Source organism: Cavenderia fasciculata, assembly GCF_000203815.1.
Source record: "Cavenderia fasciculata unplaced genomic scaffold Scf_EU5ZYIE02H8LDV-5, whole genome shotgun sequence".
Lineage (NCBI taxonomy): Eukaryota > Evosea > Eumycetozoa > Acytosteliales > Cavenderiaceae > Cavenderia > Cavenderia fasciculata.
The window spans coordinates 552,923-571,808 of record NW_004457639.1 but is presented as its reverse complement, the minus strand read 5'-3'; the positions used below and the strand labels follow the sequence as shown (position 1 = coordinate 571,808).

The 18,886-nt window shown below is 33.8% G+C and overlaps 6 protein-coding genes across 6 annotated transcripts; 2 read left to right on the top strand and 4 right to left on the bottom strand.

The window, feature by feature from the left end:
• Nucleotides 1-141: 141 nt before the first annotated feature.
• DFA_10039 (uncharacterized protein) lies at nt 142-5,018 on the top strand (the record flags this gene model as incomplete). The annotated part of the gene is made up of 2 exons (XM_004351877.1): nt 142-207; nt 303-5,018. 2 exons carry the CDS (start codon nt 142-144, stop codon nt 5,016-5,018), a joined length of 4,782 nt encoding a protein of 1,593 aa, XP_004351929.1.
• Nucleotides 5,019-5,214: 196 nt separating this feature from the next.
• DFA_10038 (uncharacterized protein) lies at nt 5,215-6,734 on the top strand (the record flags this gene model as incomplete). Its single annotated transcript, XM_004351876.1, has 3 exons — nt 5,215-5,524; nt 6,087-6,157; nt 6,243-6,734. 3 exons carry the CDS (start codon nt 5,215-5,217, stop codon nt 6,732-6,734), a joined length of 873 nt encoding a protein of 290 aa, XP_004351928.1.
• A 145-nt stretch (nt 6,735-6,879) lies between these two features.
• On the bottom strand, nt 6,880-8,305 carry DFA_10037 (uncharacterized protein; the record flags this gene model as incomplete). Its single annotated transcript, XM_004351875.1, has 3 exons — nt 6,880-7,489; nt 7,691-7,995; nt 8,078-8,305. 3 exons carry the CDS (start codon nt 8,303-8,305, stop codon nt 6,880-6,882), a joined length of 1,143 nt encoding a protein of 380 aa, XP_004351927.1.
• A 161-nt stretch (nt 8,306-8,466) lies between these two features.
• Nucleotides 8,467-11,439, bottom strand: DFA_10036 (uncharacterized protein; the record flags this gene model as incomplete). The annotated part of the gene is made up of 6 exons (XM_004351874.1): nt 8,467-8,924; nt 9,123-9,148; nt 9,357-10,355; nt 10,464-10,486; nt 10,955-11,313; nt 11,391-11,439. The coding sequence occupies 6 exons, from the start codon at nt 11,437-11,439 to the stop codon at nt 8,467-8,469; spliced, it is 1,914 nt and encodes a 637-aa protein (XP_004351926.1).
• A 311-nt stretch (nt 11,440-11,750) lies between these two features.
• Nucleotides 11,751-13,220, bottom strand: DFA_10035 (uncharacterized protein; the record flags this gene model as incomplete). The annotated part of the gene is made up of 2 exons (XM_004351873.1): nt 11,751-13,030; nt 13,133-13,220. 2 exons carry the CDS (start codon nt 13,218-13,220, stop codon nt 11,751-11,753), a joined length of 1,368 nt encoding a protein of 455 aa, XP_004351925.1.
• A 206-nt stretch (nt 13,221-13,426) lies between these two features.
• sympk (symplekin) lies at nt 13,427-17,581 on the bottom strand (the record flags this gene model as incomplete). The annotated part of the gene is made up of 5 exons (XM_004351872.1): nt 13,427-16,184; nt 16,263-16,445; nt 16,576-16,905; nt 16,977-17,091; nt 17,362-17,581. The coding sequence occupies 5 exons, from the start codon at nt 17,579-17,581 to the stop codon at nt 13,427-13,429; spliced, it is 3,606 nt and encodes a 1,201-aa protein (XP_004351924.1).
• Nucleotides 17,582-18,886: the final 1,305 nt, after the last annotated feature.

The window sequence follows — 18,886 nt, the reverse complement described above, 5'->3', positions numbered from 1 at the left end:
CTCCTTAGCAAAAGTAAAAAAAGTTTGTCACTTGATGAATAAATCAAAATTTATAAAGGTAATAAGAAGAGAGAGAATGAATAAAAATGTATTGCTAACTCTATCCCATCCACAACATATAAAATAATAGAGAGCACAAAAATGATCAAGATATTTTTGGCGGTTTTTTTAATTGCTTCGAGTTTAAGTTTCGGAGTTTTTGCTCAGGTATGATTGTACACAAAATAATCACTCTTATTTGTTAATACTACACATATTAATTTTACAAGAGATATATAATCAATTCTATATCGTTTATTTAGCAACCAACTATATTACAAGCAAATCCAAATTATCAAACGATTCAAGTTTTGGGTAGTAATTTTGGGACAGTAGCTAGCAATGTAAAATTTATAGCACCCACCTATCCACTTGGAACCAATACCTCTTTGTCACCAGTATATCTAGCACCAAACCAAGCCGTCTTTTCGTGGAACTATAATATATTGAATGGACCGTTCCAATTGTCGGTCAGTGGTCTGCTGTCTACACCGTTTTATGTCTCGTATTCTCCCTATATCGTTTCAATGGTTCCTGTTGGTACTGCTGGTGGCTCTAACCTCACCATCAAAGGTACTTCCTTTTATCCGTTTGACAGTCTAGGCAATGCACTGTCACAAACGGTCACTATCGGAGACAACTCTTGTCCAGTGCTTTCCTCATGGATCGACGCCTCCTCAACCTATATAGTTTGTAAGGCTCCTGCGGGAACTGGAACCAAAGTTGCCATTGTAAACATCAATGGTTTAGCCAATAGTTTTGATTATGTCTATGCTCCACCCGTCATTGCAACGGTCACCCAAAGTGATACTGATTTTGGTCTGATCATTCAAGGTCTCAATTTTGGTAGCAATATAAACTTGCTCGGAGTTTACGTATCTAATATTATGCCAACCATTCAATCATTCAATGATACTACAATCTTTGCCATTGTCACACCTGAAACATCCAATGGATTTATCCTAGTGCAAGTAGATGGCCTCCAATCGGTGGCACCAGGGTTTCCAGTCAACTTTAAACCAGTCGTTACCAATGTACCTATCGTTCCGGTTGCAGGTGGCCTGATAATGATTTCTGGACGGTACCTTTTAATGGTTCGTGCCAATGGAACCGATACCAATATGTCGGTATTATTCAACAACAAGCCAGTAACCCTCAGTTCGTCGTATTCCAACTCGGACGCCTCCTTTTTAGGATTTATTGCACCTGCAGGTGTTGGTGCCAACCTCTCTTTGACAGTCACGGCCGATGGAATCCAATCTGAACCAGTCCTCATTAGCTATGCTGCTCCAACCATCATGTCGGTGGTCCAAGGAGTAGGTTCTGTCATTTCCATCATCGGTGACAACTTTGGTAGTGATTTGTCAGTCATCACAGTCATTGTAAACGAAGACCAAATGATCATACCAACCGGTTTAATCACAAATGGATTAGTGTTTAGTGCTCCGTCGGACCTAAAGAATGGGGTTGTCAATGTTCGTGTTGGTAACCAAATGGCTGCATCAAATATGGCCATGCTATTGGCTCCAGTACTCTCTACCGTATCACCTCTATCATTGGCCGGTGGTAACCTCACTATCAGTGGTTTATACCTAAATAGCGTAGATTACCTTGGTAACCCTGTTGCTGCAATAATAATGATAGCCAACCTACCATGCGCAACCAGCCCAGATCTGGCCACAGGTACCACTCTATCTTGTCAATATCCAGCTGGACTTGGTGGAGCTCAGGAAATGATATCTGTTTATCTCGGAACTAAACAAACAATCCTTTTGGTCTCATTCCCTGCCCCAGTCATCATTCCATCATCACCGTCGGCACCAGTATTGACCCAAAATCCAACCGATGGAACCGTCACGGTGGTTGGTAGAAACTTTGGTCTAATAACCTCAAAGATTGTATTATCATTTGGTAGTCTTCAATCTCTAAATGATACAACCATCATTTTTACAGTTCCCGATACAGTCACCAATGCTCCATTCACCCTTTCGTCATTTAGTCAAATTTCAAACTCTATTCAATTCTCTGTAACCCCATTCATCACCAGTATGGTTGGTGCTAAAACCATAGGATCAACTACTACATTGATGGGTAAATATCTTACACCTATGAGAGCTAATCAAACCCCTACCAATAGTTTTATCCAAATTGATGGTGGTGCTCCAATCACATCACAAATTTCAATGCAAGGTACCTCGTTAACATTCCCATTACCAGCCGGTACTGGTGCAATTCATACTTTGGTGTTATCAATCGATGGTCAAAATGCTACCTTGATATTCTCGTATCCAGCTCCAACTACTACTTCAATCGTCCAACAGTCCTTGTCTAATCACTACACCCAATCGCTTACCATCACAGGTACTTCATTTGGAACGGTCAATACAAATGTCCAAATATTATTTGTCAATCAACCAAATGTTCAATGTGATCAAGTAGTTGTCAGTGATTCTTTAATCACTGCAAACCTCCCTAAATTTGTCCTCAATGATAATATTAGGGTAAATGTATCTGGTCAGATATCAACTCCATTCTCCAGACCAATTGGACCAATTCTCAAATCGATTACTTCAGCCGATGCTGAAGGTGGTGAAATCAAGATTGGTGGTCTCTACCTCAATAATGTTGATGCTTTTGGATCGACCATTCCCATCACAGTCATGTTCCCAGGCAATACTCCATGTACCAATGTTGTAAAGATTGCCGATGATCAAGATATGGGATATATTACGTGTCAAGCTCCTCCAGGAAATGGAATTAATATTCAAGTCACAGTTCAAGTCGGTCAATTATCAGACACTATCAACTTTGCCTATGGATCACCAGTCATCAATTCAGTTGTCGTCGCCAATGATAATTCTGCAGTCTCGATCGTTGGAAAGAATTTCGGTGCCTCACAAGCAAGTGTAACGATTTATCTTGGAGGTGGATTAGTCACAACATCATACTCGTATATCAATAGAACACATCTAGTAATGACTACCACTTCATTAATGAGAAATGCACTCATCACTGTCAAACTCGCCGACGGTCGTATTTCAAATCCAGTACCCCTTGTATTGAAACCTCTCATCACTTCAATTGCAAAGCCGATCAAAACAACAGGTGACCAATTGACTATTGTTGGAACCTATCTATATCCAACTAGAATGGATGGATCACCAACCAATGTCACAGTTGTCATTGCTGATCTTAATCAACAATGTACCAATGCCATAGCCAATGGAGTATCAATTATTTGTACCTCACCTCAAGGTTCTGGTGTCAATCATAATGTCATTGTCTATATCGATGGAGCACAATCGCCATCATCAGTCACACTCTCATACATTGCACCTTTAATCACCAATATTGCCCAACAAGGTAATAGTGACAATCTAATCATCACTGGTACCAATCTTGGCCTTGACTTGGCAAAGATTACAATCAACAATCAAATCATTGCAACAACATTGACCAGCGCAACATCTCTGTCTGCTAAATTGACAGGTCCATCAAAGAATGGAGATATTAAAATAACCGTCGACGGTCAAGATAGTAATACTCTACCACTCAACATTAAAGCAACTGTCAACTCTATCTCATCCACCTCACCATATGGAGGTGTTGTTGAACTAGTTGGTAAATACCTTTGGACTACAAGATTGGATTCAACTCTAACCACCATCGCAATCGATATTGGAGGAACACCATGTACATCACCAGTGGCCAATGGAAGCGACGGAACCAAGTTGAACTGTACTGTTGGTGATGCCAGTCAATCGGAAACATATATTGAATTATCAATTGACTCTGTCTATGCCTATTCAACAGCCATTTACTACAGTAATTCACCAGTTATCACAACGATTACATCTTCATTCTACCTCGTATCAAGTGTAGTTACTATTGTTGGTAATGAATTCTATTCACCATCCGAGGTGAAAATCGGAGGTAGTGAATGCAATAATGTTGTTGTTGTCGATGCACAACATATTACTTGTTTATTCGGTAGTAATGCCGGAGACAATGCAACTTCAACTTTGGATGTTAACGTCGAATCTGACGATTTATCAACCACTAAAGTTGGATTATTCAAATATACATTGTTACAATGTTTGAACTCTTGTTCATCACATGGAACTTGTGTCACATCTGGTCAATGTCAATGCGACAGCGGATACACAGGAGCTGATTGTTCAATCACATATACTCAATCATTGGTCTCGGGTGACTCTGGATCAGTGTCAGGAGGTAAATTCACAATGTTTAACAATTCAATGGAATTCCTACTTTCACACATTCAAGAAGTTCGTCAAGACAATAGTATCGTTAAAACTATTCCACTCACCAAATGGGATGTCTACAATGAATTTGGTAATACAACTGTTTACAACTCATCAGCAACCACTCACAACATTCAACTCTATGTCACCAAACATGCAACATCATCCATCCAATCATTTATAGGTGATGATCTTGTCATCCCATCCAACTCTATCAAACATTTTATGACTATCGATAGTTTTACATTTGAATCAACCAACTCTTCACTTCGTATCATCTATCAATTCAAATCACCATCAGATATTGAATACAACTGTGAAAATGAAACCACCAAATACCAATACGATACATCATCATCAAGCACCACCATCAAATCATACAGCATTGACACACCAGTCGGTACAATGATGGCATCATTCAGCAACCGTGTAGAAATCGATGAAAACTATGAAATGGTCTCATCAATCCTAGCAATCACATCAGTTGATTCATCAACACCATCAACCAACGGTATCCAATACATTGCCATCCAAGTTCCATCGTTTGGAGATTATGTTGAAATCGATCCAATATTTTCAGCCACCTCAAAGAATGCACCATCAACTGATGCCTGTATTGTATCATCAGCACCTTCATCCTTTATACCACCAATTTTATTACTATCAATTATATCATCATCAATTGTTATCCTCTTGTTCATAAGATTAAAATAAAACCACACATTTTATTTCATAATATTATTATATTATATAGATAAAAGCACGTACCCATCAATTCCGCAGCAGTCAACCGTGTACTCTTTCTGAAACATTTTATTTGTTCATTTATTATTTCACATATTTCATATTTATCTATCGGTTAAGAGTTACTTTGCATTACCATTTTCTAATTTGTATTTTAATTTGTATGATGACAGACCAGCCTCCCCCATCAACAACAACATGGTCCAACATTCCAGTCAAGGAATGGACTTCCCAGTTGGCCAATGATTGGGTGACTGACACTCTCAAAGTCGCACGTCGTCCAAATGGCCTTTCCCTCCAAGACGACCCTCCGGTTACAGGTCGAGATCTTTGGTTGTTGCATGATTCAAGATTCTTATTTGATGGTTTGTTCTTTGTGCCCAATGGTACCGAAGCAGATCTCAAATCTGAGCAAAGAAAGGCTCTCCTTGATGTGCTTTTCAAACAACTCGGTTCTCTCAACCCTCATACTAATAGTAAGTAAATTAGACATCATTTAATATTTACATTATGAATGAACACAAGAGGTCAATGATAGTGAGAAAGGTATGTTTAAGGAAATGGGATGGGTGATGAATTGAATGGATGATGTTGTTGCTAAAAAAAGGAGTGATATAGTTGAGGGTGTCTTACCTGCGGTAGGAGAAACTATTTAGATATATTTCAGTCAGTATTCAATACTCGCTCTCCTCCAAATCAAATACCATTGTCCATATTCACCAAGCCACACCTCTCTTTATCCCTCTACATCCTTTTATTTTATCATCCATCTCTCTCCACTACTTTTGTCAAACATACCTAATTGCTGCATCGACCAATCACTATCATTCAAATCTAGTCATTTGTTTGTTCTGACATTACAGGCCTTCACTTTCCTCATTGTTGTTGGTCAATCCATCTCCATTATTGTATCAACCAATCACCATATCACTAGCATCATGCTATATTCACTCAAACCCCTCCACCTTTTGTTCATTTAACAGAACAACAATTATCGATTACTAGTATTAATTTTTTTTTATTATCTCAACATTATAGATTCACCACCATATGAAGAATTGTTAGAATTTTGCAACAAAGCAAAACAAAGTGAAAAAATGGAGGCAACTGTTTATAAGTACAAAAGACCCTCAACAGAAATCAAAACGCATCCATATCCCAAACCACAAAGCCTAAAAAAATTATCAACCAAAGACTCCAGCACCAACAAGGCCGGGGATAGTCTCTCTGGCCACCCTTTTCTATCCACCGTCACATTCGGTCTTGAAAGGATCTCAATCAATTGATCAACAAATTAGCAAGGTATATGAGGAAAAGGAAATGGCAAAAAAACTCCGGGAAAGGGAAGAACTGGAGAGATTAGATATCGATGTTGAGAGAACTGTAGCAGCGACCCACAGAGACACCGTTTCTTTGGAGGCTGAGGCAGACCGAGAGAATGTCCACCAACAAAATTTCACCAATGCCTCGCCGACTTCAAGTACTTCTTCAGGGTCCAAGTTGGCTATATCTGCTTTAATAGGAATACAAAAGCAAGAACAAGAAGAAGAAGAGCAAGAGGAAAAAGAAGAACAAGAGGAACAAGAAGAACAAGAGGAACAAGAGGAACAAAGTTGTAAATTTAATCAATGTGGGTGCTCTGGGTTGGTTAGAGCCAAAAACTGGTTCAAGTTTAGCCAAACATAACAAGTGTGGTAGGTCAATGTGTAGACATGTTAGATCACATCACCCAAAAGCGTCAAAACCATAGTTGGTAGTTTTTTGAAGTTTTACAAATGACATTTTTTAATCTACCATTATTATTTAAATTGCAATTTAATTATTATTATATTTATGAAGTTGAAAATAAATTTGCTAGTTTACCAATCAATGTAGAATATTGTTTCTTTAAAGACACTATATTCCCAATTTCCTTTCTATTGTATGATTTGGCCATTTTAATACATCTTTTTAGATTATCTTGGTTGAGAAAGGGTGGTCTGTTTGACAAATCTTTTCGATTTCCCTCTATGATCTTTCCAGACATTTCAACTATGAATTTGACAATTTCGATGTGATCCAATGCGATGGCCATCAATAATCCTTCAAATGTCCAATAAAATCCCTTACTATAAAGGTATTGAACCTTTGATAAATCACCTCCAATAATGACTTCATCCACTATTTGACATTTTTCATTTTGATACAAACGATCAATCTTTTCAACAATATATTGTAGCAACTCCAAGTTGCCTGGCATTCTAAGAAACGATGATAGTTTAGCAATATTGGTTATTTGTATTGGTAGTGACTTTGTTTTATAGTATTTCAAAACATTGAAATATCGATTGGTACACCAAAATGAAATGTTTCGAATTCCTATTCCTCGAGCAACTTGTACATTTAAATCTAAATGTATAGTTGTAATTTGTTTAAATATTATGTTTCGAATATATTTTGATCTAAATACAAAATAAAATAATTGGTCTTTAATTGTTGATGTTGTTGTCTGTGTGTTTGTTGTTTGTGTTGTTGTATGTGTGTTGGTTGTTATTTGATTAGAGTTGGAAATAGAATCCAAATCTAAATGTAATATATCTATATAACTATCTTCAAAATCTTTGTATATATTTTCATATAAATGTCTTCCTATTATACTATACATTCTATCGATACAAGTATCATCGTCTTGACCAACTTCAAAGTAGGAACAACCAAGACCAAGTGCAAAATCATTTGCCTGTTCTCTTGTTACCTTTCTTTGATTAACCAAATCTCTTTTTGTACCAATAAACACCACTTCAACCATCTCCCAACAATATCTTTGTGTCTCACCATGCCAACCTTTTAGATTTTCAAAAGATTGTTGATCAGTTACATCAAACAAGATAAATACTATTCTTGCTTGTCTATAAATTGAAACTTGACTATGTAATTTGAATCTCTCTTCTTTTAAAACTACTACATTCTAGAAACAATAACAACAAACAAGTTAGTATTTATATTTACATAAATAGATTACTCTATTTATAATTGATTGACAAACATACAAGTTTAAACTTGACATCAACATTATTTATAGTATTGTTCCATTTGATATGGTTATCAAGTTGATTGATAATAGGAAGGAGGATTGGTGGTTCATCTAGAAGCACTCTGCTAACTGATGTCACACCAAACAAAGATTGAATAAAAGTATGTTTCCCAACATGACGATCTCCTGTGATTGTTATTCTGAAATTTCCTAATACAATTGATGGTTTTGTAGGACGTGTCATTTTACAATATAGTATAATGTTACATGTACTACTACTACTACTACTAAGTAGTAAGTATGTTGATGTGATGATAGAAGTTGATATTAAAAAACAACTATAAAAAAAAAAAGATTCAAAAAAAAGATATCTTTGCAAAACTAATCTATTCTTTATTTTATTTTTTATTGTTTATAACTTGCATTAAAAACGGTAAGATAAAGTTGTGCGACTTCGGGAGTGACAGTGGATCTAAATTTGGATTTGGTAATCACAAATATTCTACATACATCTTGTACACCTTGGATATGTTTCATCCATTCATAATTGGTGTTGGCTGACAAACGATTGATGCATTCCATTCTCATTGTAGCCCACTTGTCAAATAAAAATGAGTGTTTGGTCCCTGAATAATCAAATCCTCTATTAGCAAGGATGAATTTGTTTGCCATTGACTTTAATTGACTGGCTGATTTGGTCAATACCCTTAAATGTAGTCCAACTTGATTCCACTCTATCACCATTAACACTGAATCCTCTGAAGCATACTCGAAAAAGTGATCAATGTTTTCCTCCAATTCTTTAAAAGGAATGTTAATATCCTTTTCTTTAAACTCTTCTATGATTTGTTTTTTAAATTTCCCTAAAAATTAATATAGGAAATTAAATTAGTTTTAAGAGTTTCTTTTTTTTTTTAATTGTTATACAAGTTGTGTGGGATGTACTATACTTTTTTCAAGAGAAAATAAACTAATAAATTCTTTAATTTTATCCATGTTGTTTGTTTGTTTGTTGAGAGAATACTGTATTTTTTTTGAGGAGTATTTATAATTATTTATACCTCTTTTTTTATATTTTTTTAGATTTCTTTATATAAATAAATTTAAAATTTAAAATATAGATAGATAGATAGATAGAGTGATCGATTGAATAAAAAATATAAAGAGAACCCCTTTGTCAACAACCTTTTGAGGGTTTCTATATCAACCAGAAAATAAATTTGATAATTTATCAAACAATTTATATTTTTTCTTTTTTAGAGGTATTGATTTCCTAGGTACAATAGCGGACAAACATTACAATTTCCTCTCGATTGTAAGATTTGGCCATTTGAATACATCGTTTTAAACGATTTTGATTGAGAAAGGGTGGTCTGGTGATCAAATCTTTTTGAATATCCTGTGTGACCTCTCCAGACTTTTCAAAGATGAATTCTACAATATCTATATGGTTGAATGCAATGGCCATCAATAATCCTTCCAATGTCCAATAATATCCCTGGCTGAAAAGGTATTGAACCATTGACAAATCACCTCCAACCATTACTTCATTTATCACCTGATTTTTTTCGGGGTGATTCAGATCACCTATCTTTTCAACAATATATTGTAGCAACTCCAAATTGCCTGACATCCTAAGAAAAGGTGATACCTTGGCAAACTTGTTAATCTCTATTGGCAATCTCTTTTCTTTATAGTATTTCAAAACATTGAAATATCGATTGGTACACCAAAATTCAATGTTTGGCATTCCTATTCCTCTAGCAAGTTGTACATTTAAATCTGAATGTATTATTGGAATCTGTTTAAATATATTGTTTCGAATATATTTTGATCTAAAAACGGAATAAAATAGTTGATCTTTGATTGTTGTTGTTGTTGTTGTTGTTGATGTGTTTGCTCGTGTGGATAAAGAAGAAGAAGAAGAAATAGAATCCAAATGTAAAGGTAATAAATCTAGACGATTATCTTCAAAATCTTTGTACATATTTTCATATAAATGTCTTGCTATTATACTATATACTCTATCGATACAAGATTCATCGTCTTGACCAACTTCAAAGTAGGAACAACCAAGACCAAGTGCAAAATCATTTGCTTGTTCTCTTGTGACCATTCTTTGATCGACCAAATCTCTTTTTGTACCAACGATTACCACTTCTACCATCTCCCAACAGTATCTTTGAGTCTCACAGTGCCAACCTTTTAGATTTTCAAATGATTGTAGGTCAGTTACATCAAACAATATAAATACAATTCTAGCACATCTATAAAGTGTAACTTGATTACACATTCTAAATCTATTATTTTTTGATACCATTAAACTCTACACAACGACAACAAAAAATATCTAGATTAGTAATCTATTTATAATTCTGATGATTCTATTGATTTATACATACAATATTAAACTTGATATCATTAACTTCACAACTTGGTATATCGTTCCATTTGATATAGTTATTGAGTTGATTAATAACAGGAATGATGATTGGTGTATGTTCTTGATGATCAATCGGTAAGGCAGCACCCAACAAAGATTCAACAAAACTATGCCTCCCAACACCTTGGTTGCCTGTGACGGTCATTCTGAATGTTTGTCCCAAGATAGATCGCTTTGTTTCAAGATAATGTCATTTCTCAATGATAACAAATAATAAATAATAAATAATAAATAATAAATACAAATATAAAATACAAATATAAAATACAAATAAAGAAAATGAACATCTCTTGGGAGTTTTTTTAATTAATTAAAACCCAAGAGAAACTGGGTTTATTTTTTTTGTTAGTTTTAATTAATTGTAATTTATCTTCCATTAAAAAAATGACTAAAATGTTCATCAACATTGGGAATAGAGTTTGTTTTGAAGATGACCAATACTCTACATACATCAGGAACACCATCAATATGTTTCATAAAGTCATGGTTGCCACTGGTAGTTATACAATTGATACATGAGTTCATTGCATTCCAATAGTCAAACATAAATGAGAATCTATTACCATATAGATCAATACCACAAAATTGTAGGATTGGAGTGCATGCCCACGTCTTTAATTGAGGAATTGAAAATTCTGTCTCTTTCTCTCTCACTAAAAGTCCACCAAGATTCCATTCAATGATTAGCAGTGCTGATTCTTCTGTACCATACTTGTAAAATTGATCAATATTATCCTCCAATTCACTAAATGGAATTAGTACTTTCATCTTTTCCAACTTTTCCTCCAATTCTTTTTTAAAAGATTTTTCTATAATTTAGAATTAAATCAATAGTTAGAAATATAAATAATAAAAATAATAATAATCCAAACTATTTATACTATACTTTTTTCATTTGTAAATAAATTAATAAATTCTTCTTTAATTTTATTCATTATTATTATTATTCTTTTTCTTTATGTCTTGTCTTCTTGGTTAGAGTTGATGATGATTTCATTTCGTCGGAGCAAAGTTTACATATTTATACAGTAAAGTAAAAAAAAAAATTAAATTGTAGAGATATAGATAAATATATATATATCTTTAATTTTATATATATATATATATATATGATCTTAGATGAATTTTAAAAGATTAAAAAAAAAAAGAGAGAAATAATAAACCATCAAATTAAAAAGGTTTATTTATTTATTTTTTTTGTTTTTTGTGTTGAGTAGTTTATATAAAAACATTTAAATGTATTGTTTTAGTCAAAGAAACTATAATCAACCTTTTCAGGTTGAAGATCAATTTCATCATCTAAAAGATCATCTTCTATTTCGGGATTGTCAGAATTTGATACACCGCTTTGAGATGGATCATCAGAGATAGACAATTTATCTAATTTGATCTTTTGGTTTTTGTAGGCGACGATCAGACCTTGATCATCGACTTTGATAAAATCAGATTTGACCAAATGATCGACGACCGACGCTGGATTCAATTGGAATGATTCGACAAATGTAGAGTGGGTAAGAGATGTGAGAGCAACGGGTCCGTGGTGGTTGGTACTGTAGATGGTGTTGATCATTGCCATCATAGACTTGCAGTGGTCCATCATCTTGGCATCGGCCTTGTTTCTAGTGTAATAGTAACTGGTGCTATCTGGATTGACTGGTTTACAAGTCTGACACACCTTGCACAGACTAATATCACCGCACTCTGACAAGAACAAGAGTACAGGTTGAATGTTTGCCTTTTGGCTAATTTTACAAAACTTTTTAATTGCATTCTCCAACTTGCCACGAGATTTTGGTAGATTGATTGAATCTGACTGACTATTCAATCTTGTCAATAACCATTTCTCGGTCTTTTCTGCAACATCTTTTTCCAAATCTTCATTTATAATGTATTCATCTCCATGTTGTTGTTTTCTAGATGATAATGGCTTCTTGATTGGTGTTGTTGATTTGGTTGCAATAGATCTACTACCTAGAATAGAAGATGATGATTTCTTTGGTGTCATTGTTGGTGATGTTGTTGTATTATTATTATTATTGTTATTATTATTATTATTATTGTCATCATCATCATTTTGATGACTAACAATACCAACATCAAAATAATCAAAGAAATGTTGAGTCTCCTTTTCTGGGGTGATTAGAGAAAGAAGAGTACAACTACTATCGATATAATCTTCGGAATGTGCAAATACATGTTTATGTGATTCACCAAATGGGAATAGACCAATCAAATAATTAATGACTTCTGAGCAATAGATCTTTGAGCTTTGTTTTTGGTCTGGTCCCACCACCACTCTATGTTCTGACTCTGTGATGAATCGATTCTTGTGAAAAGTAGTATCATCCTTGTCACCAACTCCACAAACACATGCAGGACTAAACTTTGCTTTCATCACCACCACAATCTTTACCTGACTACTATCCTTTACCGTACCATATAACAATTGATGTAACAATGCATTACATTTCTTATGTGAATAACTTGATAAATCAACTACAAATACATATTTTAAATCTTTAAATTCTAAATAAATAAACAAACAAAGTAAGTAAGTAAATACAACCTATAATCACTCCTTTTTCTATCTATCCTTCTCTTTCATATGTCATATGATGATATATTTACTTGATTTTTCTAATTGAGTATCAACTGGTAATTCAATCTTTTTTCTTCTACTAAGATCCTTTTTATTTACTCGAACTCTATAACTCATTTGTTTTTAAGTAGATGTATATACAGATAAATAGATAGATAGAAATAAAAAAGATAATAGATAGATTAAAAACAAAAACAACAAACACCCTCTTCCTTTGAGTTTGCTTGAGTTCCTTTAATTTGTTGTGAAATATCTCGATTTCATTGAAGAAAAAAGTAAGATTCAAAAATGTGCATTTGATTATTATATATTTGTTCGATTTATTATTTATTAAATTGATCTAATAATTTTAAATTATTTCTAGAGAATGCATTTCTTGATTGTGGATCCTTTGATTGAATGAATTCTTGGAGTGTACGACGTAGTTCATCATTTTCAATGGCTAGTTGGAACTGTGAACTTGGTAGATCGAATATGACTGGCAGCGACTCTGGTTTGGCTTTGAGTGCACAAATGATGAAACCGTTCCAGAGACCCTTGTCATTCCACACTTGTTTAGATACCAACTCTCTCATCATTTCAACGATAAAGTTGCGTAGATTGGGGTAGGTATTGAGTGACTGCAACATGGTACGTAAGAGGAATGGACTGAGTGTGGGTTGTGTGACCAGTTGTTGGATGGCAACGGCCAATGTCTCTGGTTTGAATACAGATTGCATTTGAACGGTACATTGGTCGATAGCATTGACAATTTGACGTTTGTTGACGTTGGTGTCGGCAATGAGATGGAGTTGAACGAGTAACTCGGATGGAGTGAGTGGACTACCCGGGATAGCAAGCATTGTGACAAAGTTACGTAAATCAGCCTCTGACAATGACAAAAAGGTGGGTAGAGAGGCAATGACCTCGTCGTGTGGTAGTCCGTGGACAACGGGCAATAAAAACTTGGTCTCGCCAGTAATGTCGAGTAGGTTCTTGACAGTGTCGACAAGCTTGGGGACTGGACGCTCACCATTGACAAGTGACCCGAGCATCTCTGACACTAAGTTTTCAGCACCCTTTGGACACACTGTCAACACCTGCAAGATGTCTTCGTTGGCCTGTCCAATCGTCTTCATCACCGTGCCTATATGTTTATGTATCACTTCCTTGGTAGTATCCGAACACCGACTGTATACCTGTAACAACTCGGTTGCAATCAATGGTTTCTTTGCACACAATGAAAAGAATAATAATAATTTTCTTTCAATTAAATTGGTTGATGTTTCTTTTTCCAAAGAATCAGATGATGTATTTTTTTCCAACTTTTCCAACTTTACATCAATTGTTTTATCTTTTCCATTTTCTTCTTCTTCCTTTTGTTCTTTTTCTTCTTTTTGTTCTGCTTCCTCTTTCACTTCTTCATCTTCCTCCTCTTCTTCTTTAATATGAATAACAGAAATTAATTGATCAATAGCAAACTTTTGAATTGTATGTTCTAAAGATGGTTTGCAAAATAGTTGGTTGGTTAAGACACGAATAGTTTTTGAACGAATGTCTTGGTGACGATCAACAGAGAATTCCAATAGCGAGTTTAGACATTGTTGACGAAGATTTGGACGCCAGAGGATGAGATCGCAAAAAGAATTTAATCCAAGACCAACCAATTGAATATTCTTGCAATAGTCTACAATAAGTTGGAGTAGACCGTCGGTAACCAATGGCACCTCTAAGATGAAATCGGTAATAGTCTTTTCCTGTCCGTCTCCAGTGTGACTAGCTTGCACCTTTTCAACCATCATCAATAATAGATTCGAATATCTTGTCTTGGCAGCATCACTAGCACCAATATCCATCGATGCCAACAACTCACTATGTAACCATCTAAGTGCCAATTCTCTACGTGTACCAAATTCTTCCAAACAAAAGTCAATCATTACTCTACTATACTCTAATTCATCATCATCACCACTATCACCATTCTCCTCTTTCATAACTTGATCATCTTGTTGTTGATCAACCAATTGACGATTACGTTGAGATAATAAACGAGCAAATAAAGCAGACCATAAACTAACCTTTCCGCCTTGAGTTGCACCCTTTTCAGAAGATTTAATTCTTTGCAGTGCTCTATCCATCATCTTTTGAACTTGTTCTTTGGAAAGTTTAGGTATTTTAAAGTTTGGTTTAGGTACAAAGTTGCTAATCTCTACAACCTTTTCTTTTTTAACCCTAGTTCTTTCTTGTTGATTTCCATCTCCTTTGCTCTTTTCCTCTTCTATTTGGATTGGATAATCCTCTAAATCTGGCTGATACGCCGATTCTTCTTTGACAGAGGTAACAGGTGGTGATGAAAAGCCTGGTGGTTGTTGTTGTGACGGTTGTGATGGTTGTGATAACATGGCTCTTGGATCTCTCATTTGTTGTTGTAATTGTTGTTGTTGTTGTTGGTATAATAATTGTTGTTGTTTTTGCATTTGTATTTGCATAAATTCATTTTGTTGTTGTTGTTGAGGTTGGGGTGGTGATGAAAAGCCTGGTGGTTGTTGTTGTTGTTGTTGTTGAACTGATAATTGTTGTGGTGATGGTTGTTGATAAGAATTTACAAATTGAAAGAGTGTTTCGGTATTTGGATTTCGTCTGATCCCATTTAATAAATAAAAGAGTGGAGATATCTTCATGTTTTCAATCACCAAATCAACAACAAACTCTGGATTGAGTGATGCAATATTTGATAATATCGCAGATTGTGATTCTGAATCTAATTGTAATCCTTGCCTATAATTTAAGTCTAATAATATTGATTGTTGTTGTAGTTGAGGTGGTGATTGTTGTTTAAAATTACTATCTATATTTTGTTGTTGTTGTTGTTGATTCATCATATTATTTTGTATATTTTGTTGTTGTTGTTGTTGATCTTCCATTTTAACTTTCTTTACATTTGAATCATTTGAACTACTTTGTTGTTCATAATTACGTTTCTTTTTCTCTGGTTCACCTCTATACCATCTTGCAGCATCCTCTGCATGATCCTTTCCATCAACCAAACTAGCAGCCTCAATTAAATCTTTTATATATGGTGCAACTGCTTGATTCTTTAATCTAATTTAAAATCGATCAATCAAATTAATTAATATCTGTCAATATTCATTAAATTATTTGGTTTGATCTATAACATACTTTATAATAGAAAGGAGACAAGTTTTGATTGAATGCTTTACACTTTCATTTTGAACGGTTGATAATTTCGGTAGATTTGAAGGGAATGTAGATAACATTGGTACAATAATCTTGGCAAATGCCAATCTTTGTTTCACAATAGATGACAATGATGTCATAAGTGTCATAATATTGGTACTGGTCCTAACGTTAAATTGTAATAGTAATAATAGATAGATAGATAGATAGATGGATAGATAGATAGATAGAGAATCGGAATAAATATCACATTCATTCATTCATTGTAGATTATAGTTTTCCATTTCAAACATACATGTTATTTAATACAGATACATGATCAATTAATAAACCAAGGTAATAAGATTCACATTCTTTTGATAATACCAATTTGTTGAGAATAGGGTGTTGATCTGGTATACGATCCAAAGAGAATTCTTCATCTGATTTTAGTAACTTTCGACTAGCATTATTTCCACCATTCTCAGTTGGTGAAGAGAAACATAAAACTAAAATCTCTATCATCTTTAATGTATTTACAAGTGTTGCTTCATTGTCCAAACTTTGTGGCTTCAATATCACTCCTTTAACTTCATTGAATGAATTGAATAATTCCGTTGCTTCATTTATTGGTTGACAATTTAATCTAAATGAATGATAGACAAAAAGTAAATAAGTATAAAGGTTTGATCGAACTGGACGTGGTTTAACACTTACATAAATGATAGAGTTGATCTAATTATATTTGTAAAACAGAGTATAACTCTTTTAATGACTGAAGGTGTCTCTTGATTCAATAGAAACAATATAACATCTTTACTTTTATTTAAATCTATATATATATATATATATAAAAGGTAGATTGTAAAATATAATGGATAATAATAATAATAATAAACCGAAAGAAAGAAAGAAAAAAAAAGACAGGACATTGATAATCAAGTTGATTGTGTATTGTCATATAAAGTAAAGTTAGTTTTATTGATCTCTTCTTTCTCTTCTTCTTCTTCTTTTATAACCAGTAATAGTCGTCGTTGTTTCATAAATGGCCAATATGTTGACTTGATGATAGTAGTTGGTTGGTTGATTAGAGATACATTACATTGAGGATACTTTTTACAGGTTGTTTCGATAAAGCCAATGATTTGTTTCTTGATCATAATGGTAGATCTGTCATAGGCAAACTCTATAAGACTGCGATAATAGTCGGCAAGTAGATGTGTCTCTTTAAAGAATAAAAGTTCAAAGGCACTCGATAGTAGAGATACCTTTTCATTCTCTGATGCAATAGATGCACTATTAAGCAAATCTGCTACATCCATCTATCTATCTTATATATCTCTTTGCACTCTACTACTACCTCTTCCTCGACTCTCTCTCTCTTTTTTATGACTATCGAAAATTGATGAATGAATGAATGAATTAATGAATGGGATGACTTCAAAGTTTTTAATAAAAGTCGATCAAACAAATTATTTATTTCATGTGTTTCAAAATTAATATTTAACAAATAATCTAAAATAAATCAGAACAGTACAATAATAATTATAATATATATATATATATTATTATTTTATTATTTTAGAAGTAGTATTATTTTTCTTTGTTTATTTATTTTTATCTTATATCTATTTAAATATATCATATCGATCTAATCTCATCTGTTTATTAATATGGTCTTGTAGGTATTTCGAACTACAAAACTATTGCATTGCGTTCATTCATTGTTTACCATTGGTATAGGGTATTGGATCTTGGGCGTTGACCAAAAGCAAATGAGCGCCAAGATTTTTTTGAACACCCCCTTTTTGTTTTTTTTTTTTTTTTAATTTTTTTTTGATTTTTTTTTTCTTCAAACAAAGTTTGTAAGGCAATTTTATCGAACTTTAGAGAGTATTGAACACTTTGCTACTAAATATTACAGGAAGGAAAGGTAATTTAGAAGATCTTAGTACCCACACCCGATAGCAACACCAATCATCTCTGCACACACACATTTAGAAAAACATCCATCATCTTTATCAGCAGCTGATCAGACACAAACAAAAGAAAAAGAAGATAATCATCTATAGATCTGTTACACATGTTTTGTAATTCGAATTACTTGTTGTGATGATCATCACCTATATCATATTATAGATAGACAATTGGAATAATAGATATATAGTATAATAATAGTAATAATAGTAACATCATTGTCATGTGATATATATGTCACATGAAACAAAAAAAAAAGATATAGAGATAGATTAGATAGATTAGATGCAGATCTCATCGATGATTTTGAAAAATGATATTGGACTATATATATATATATATATATATATATATATATGTATATATATATAACTGATAAAGAATAATAATAATAGTTTGGATCGTACCTACCTACCTACAGCCAACCTACATTTAGGAATAGGAGAATAGGAACAGGAATTTTACTCTCAAATAGTGTAGAGGGTTAGGGTGGTGTTGGGTGTGAGAGAGAGAGAGTGTAGTGAGTGGGTGGTGGTGGTGGTGGTGGTGTGAACTATCTATCGTGATAGATAGTAGTGTTTCTTCAATAGTCTATTGTTAAAATACATAATACACATTATTATCTCGCCTCCTCTCTCTGAAAGAAACTA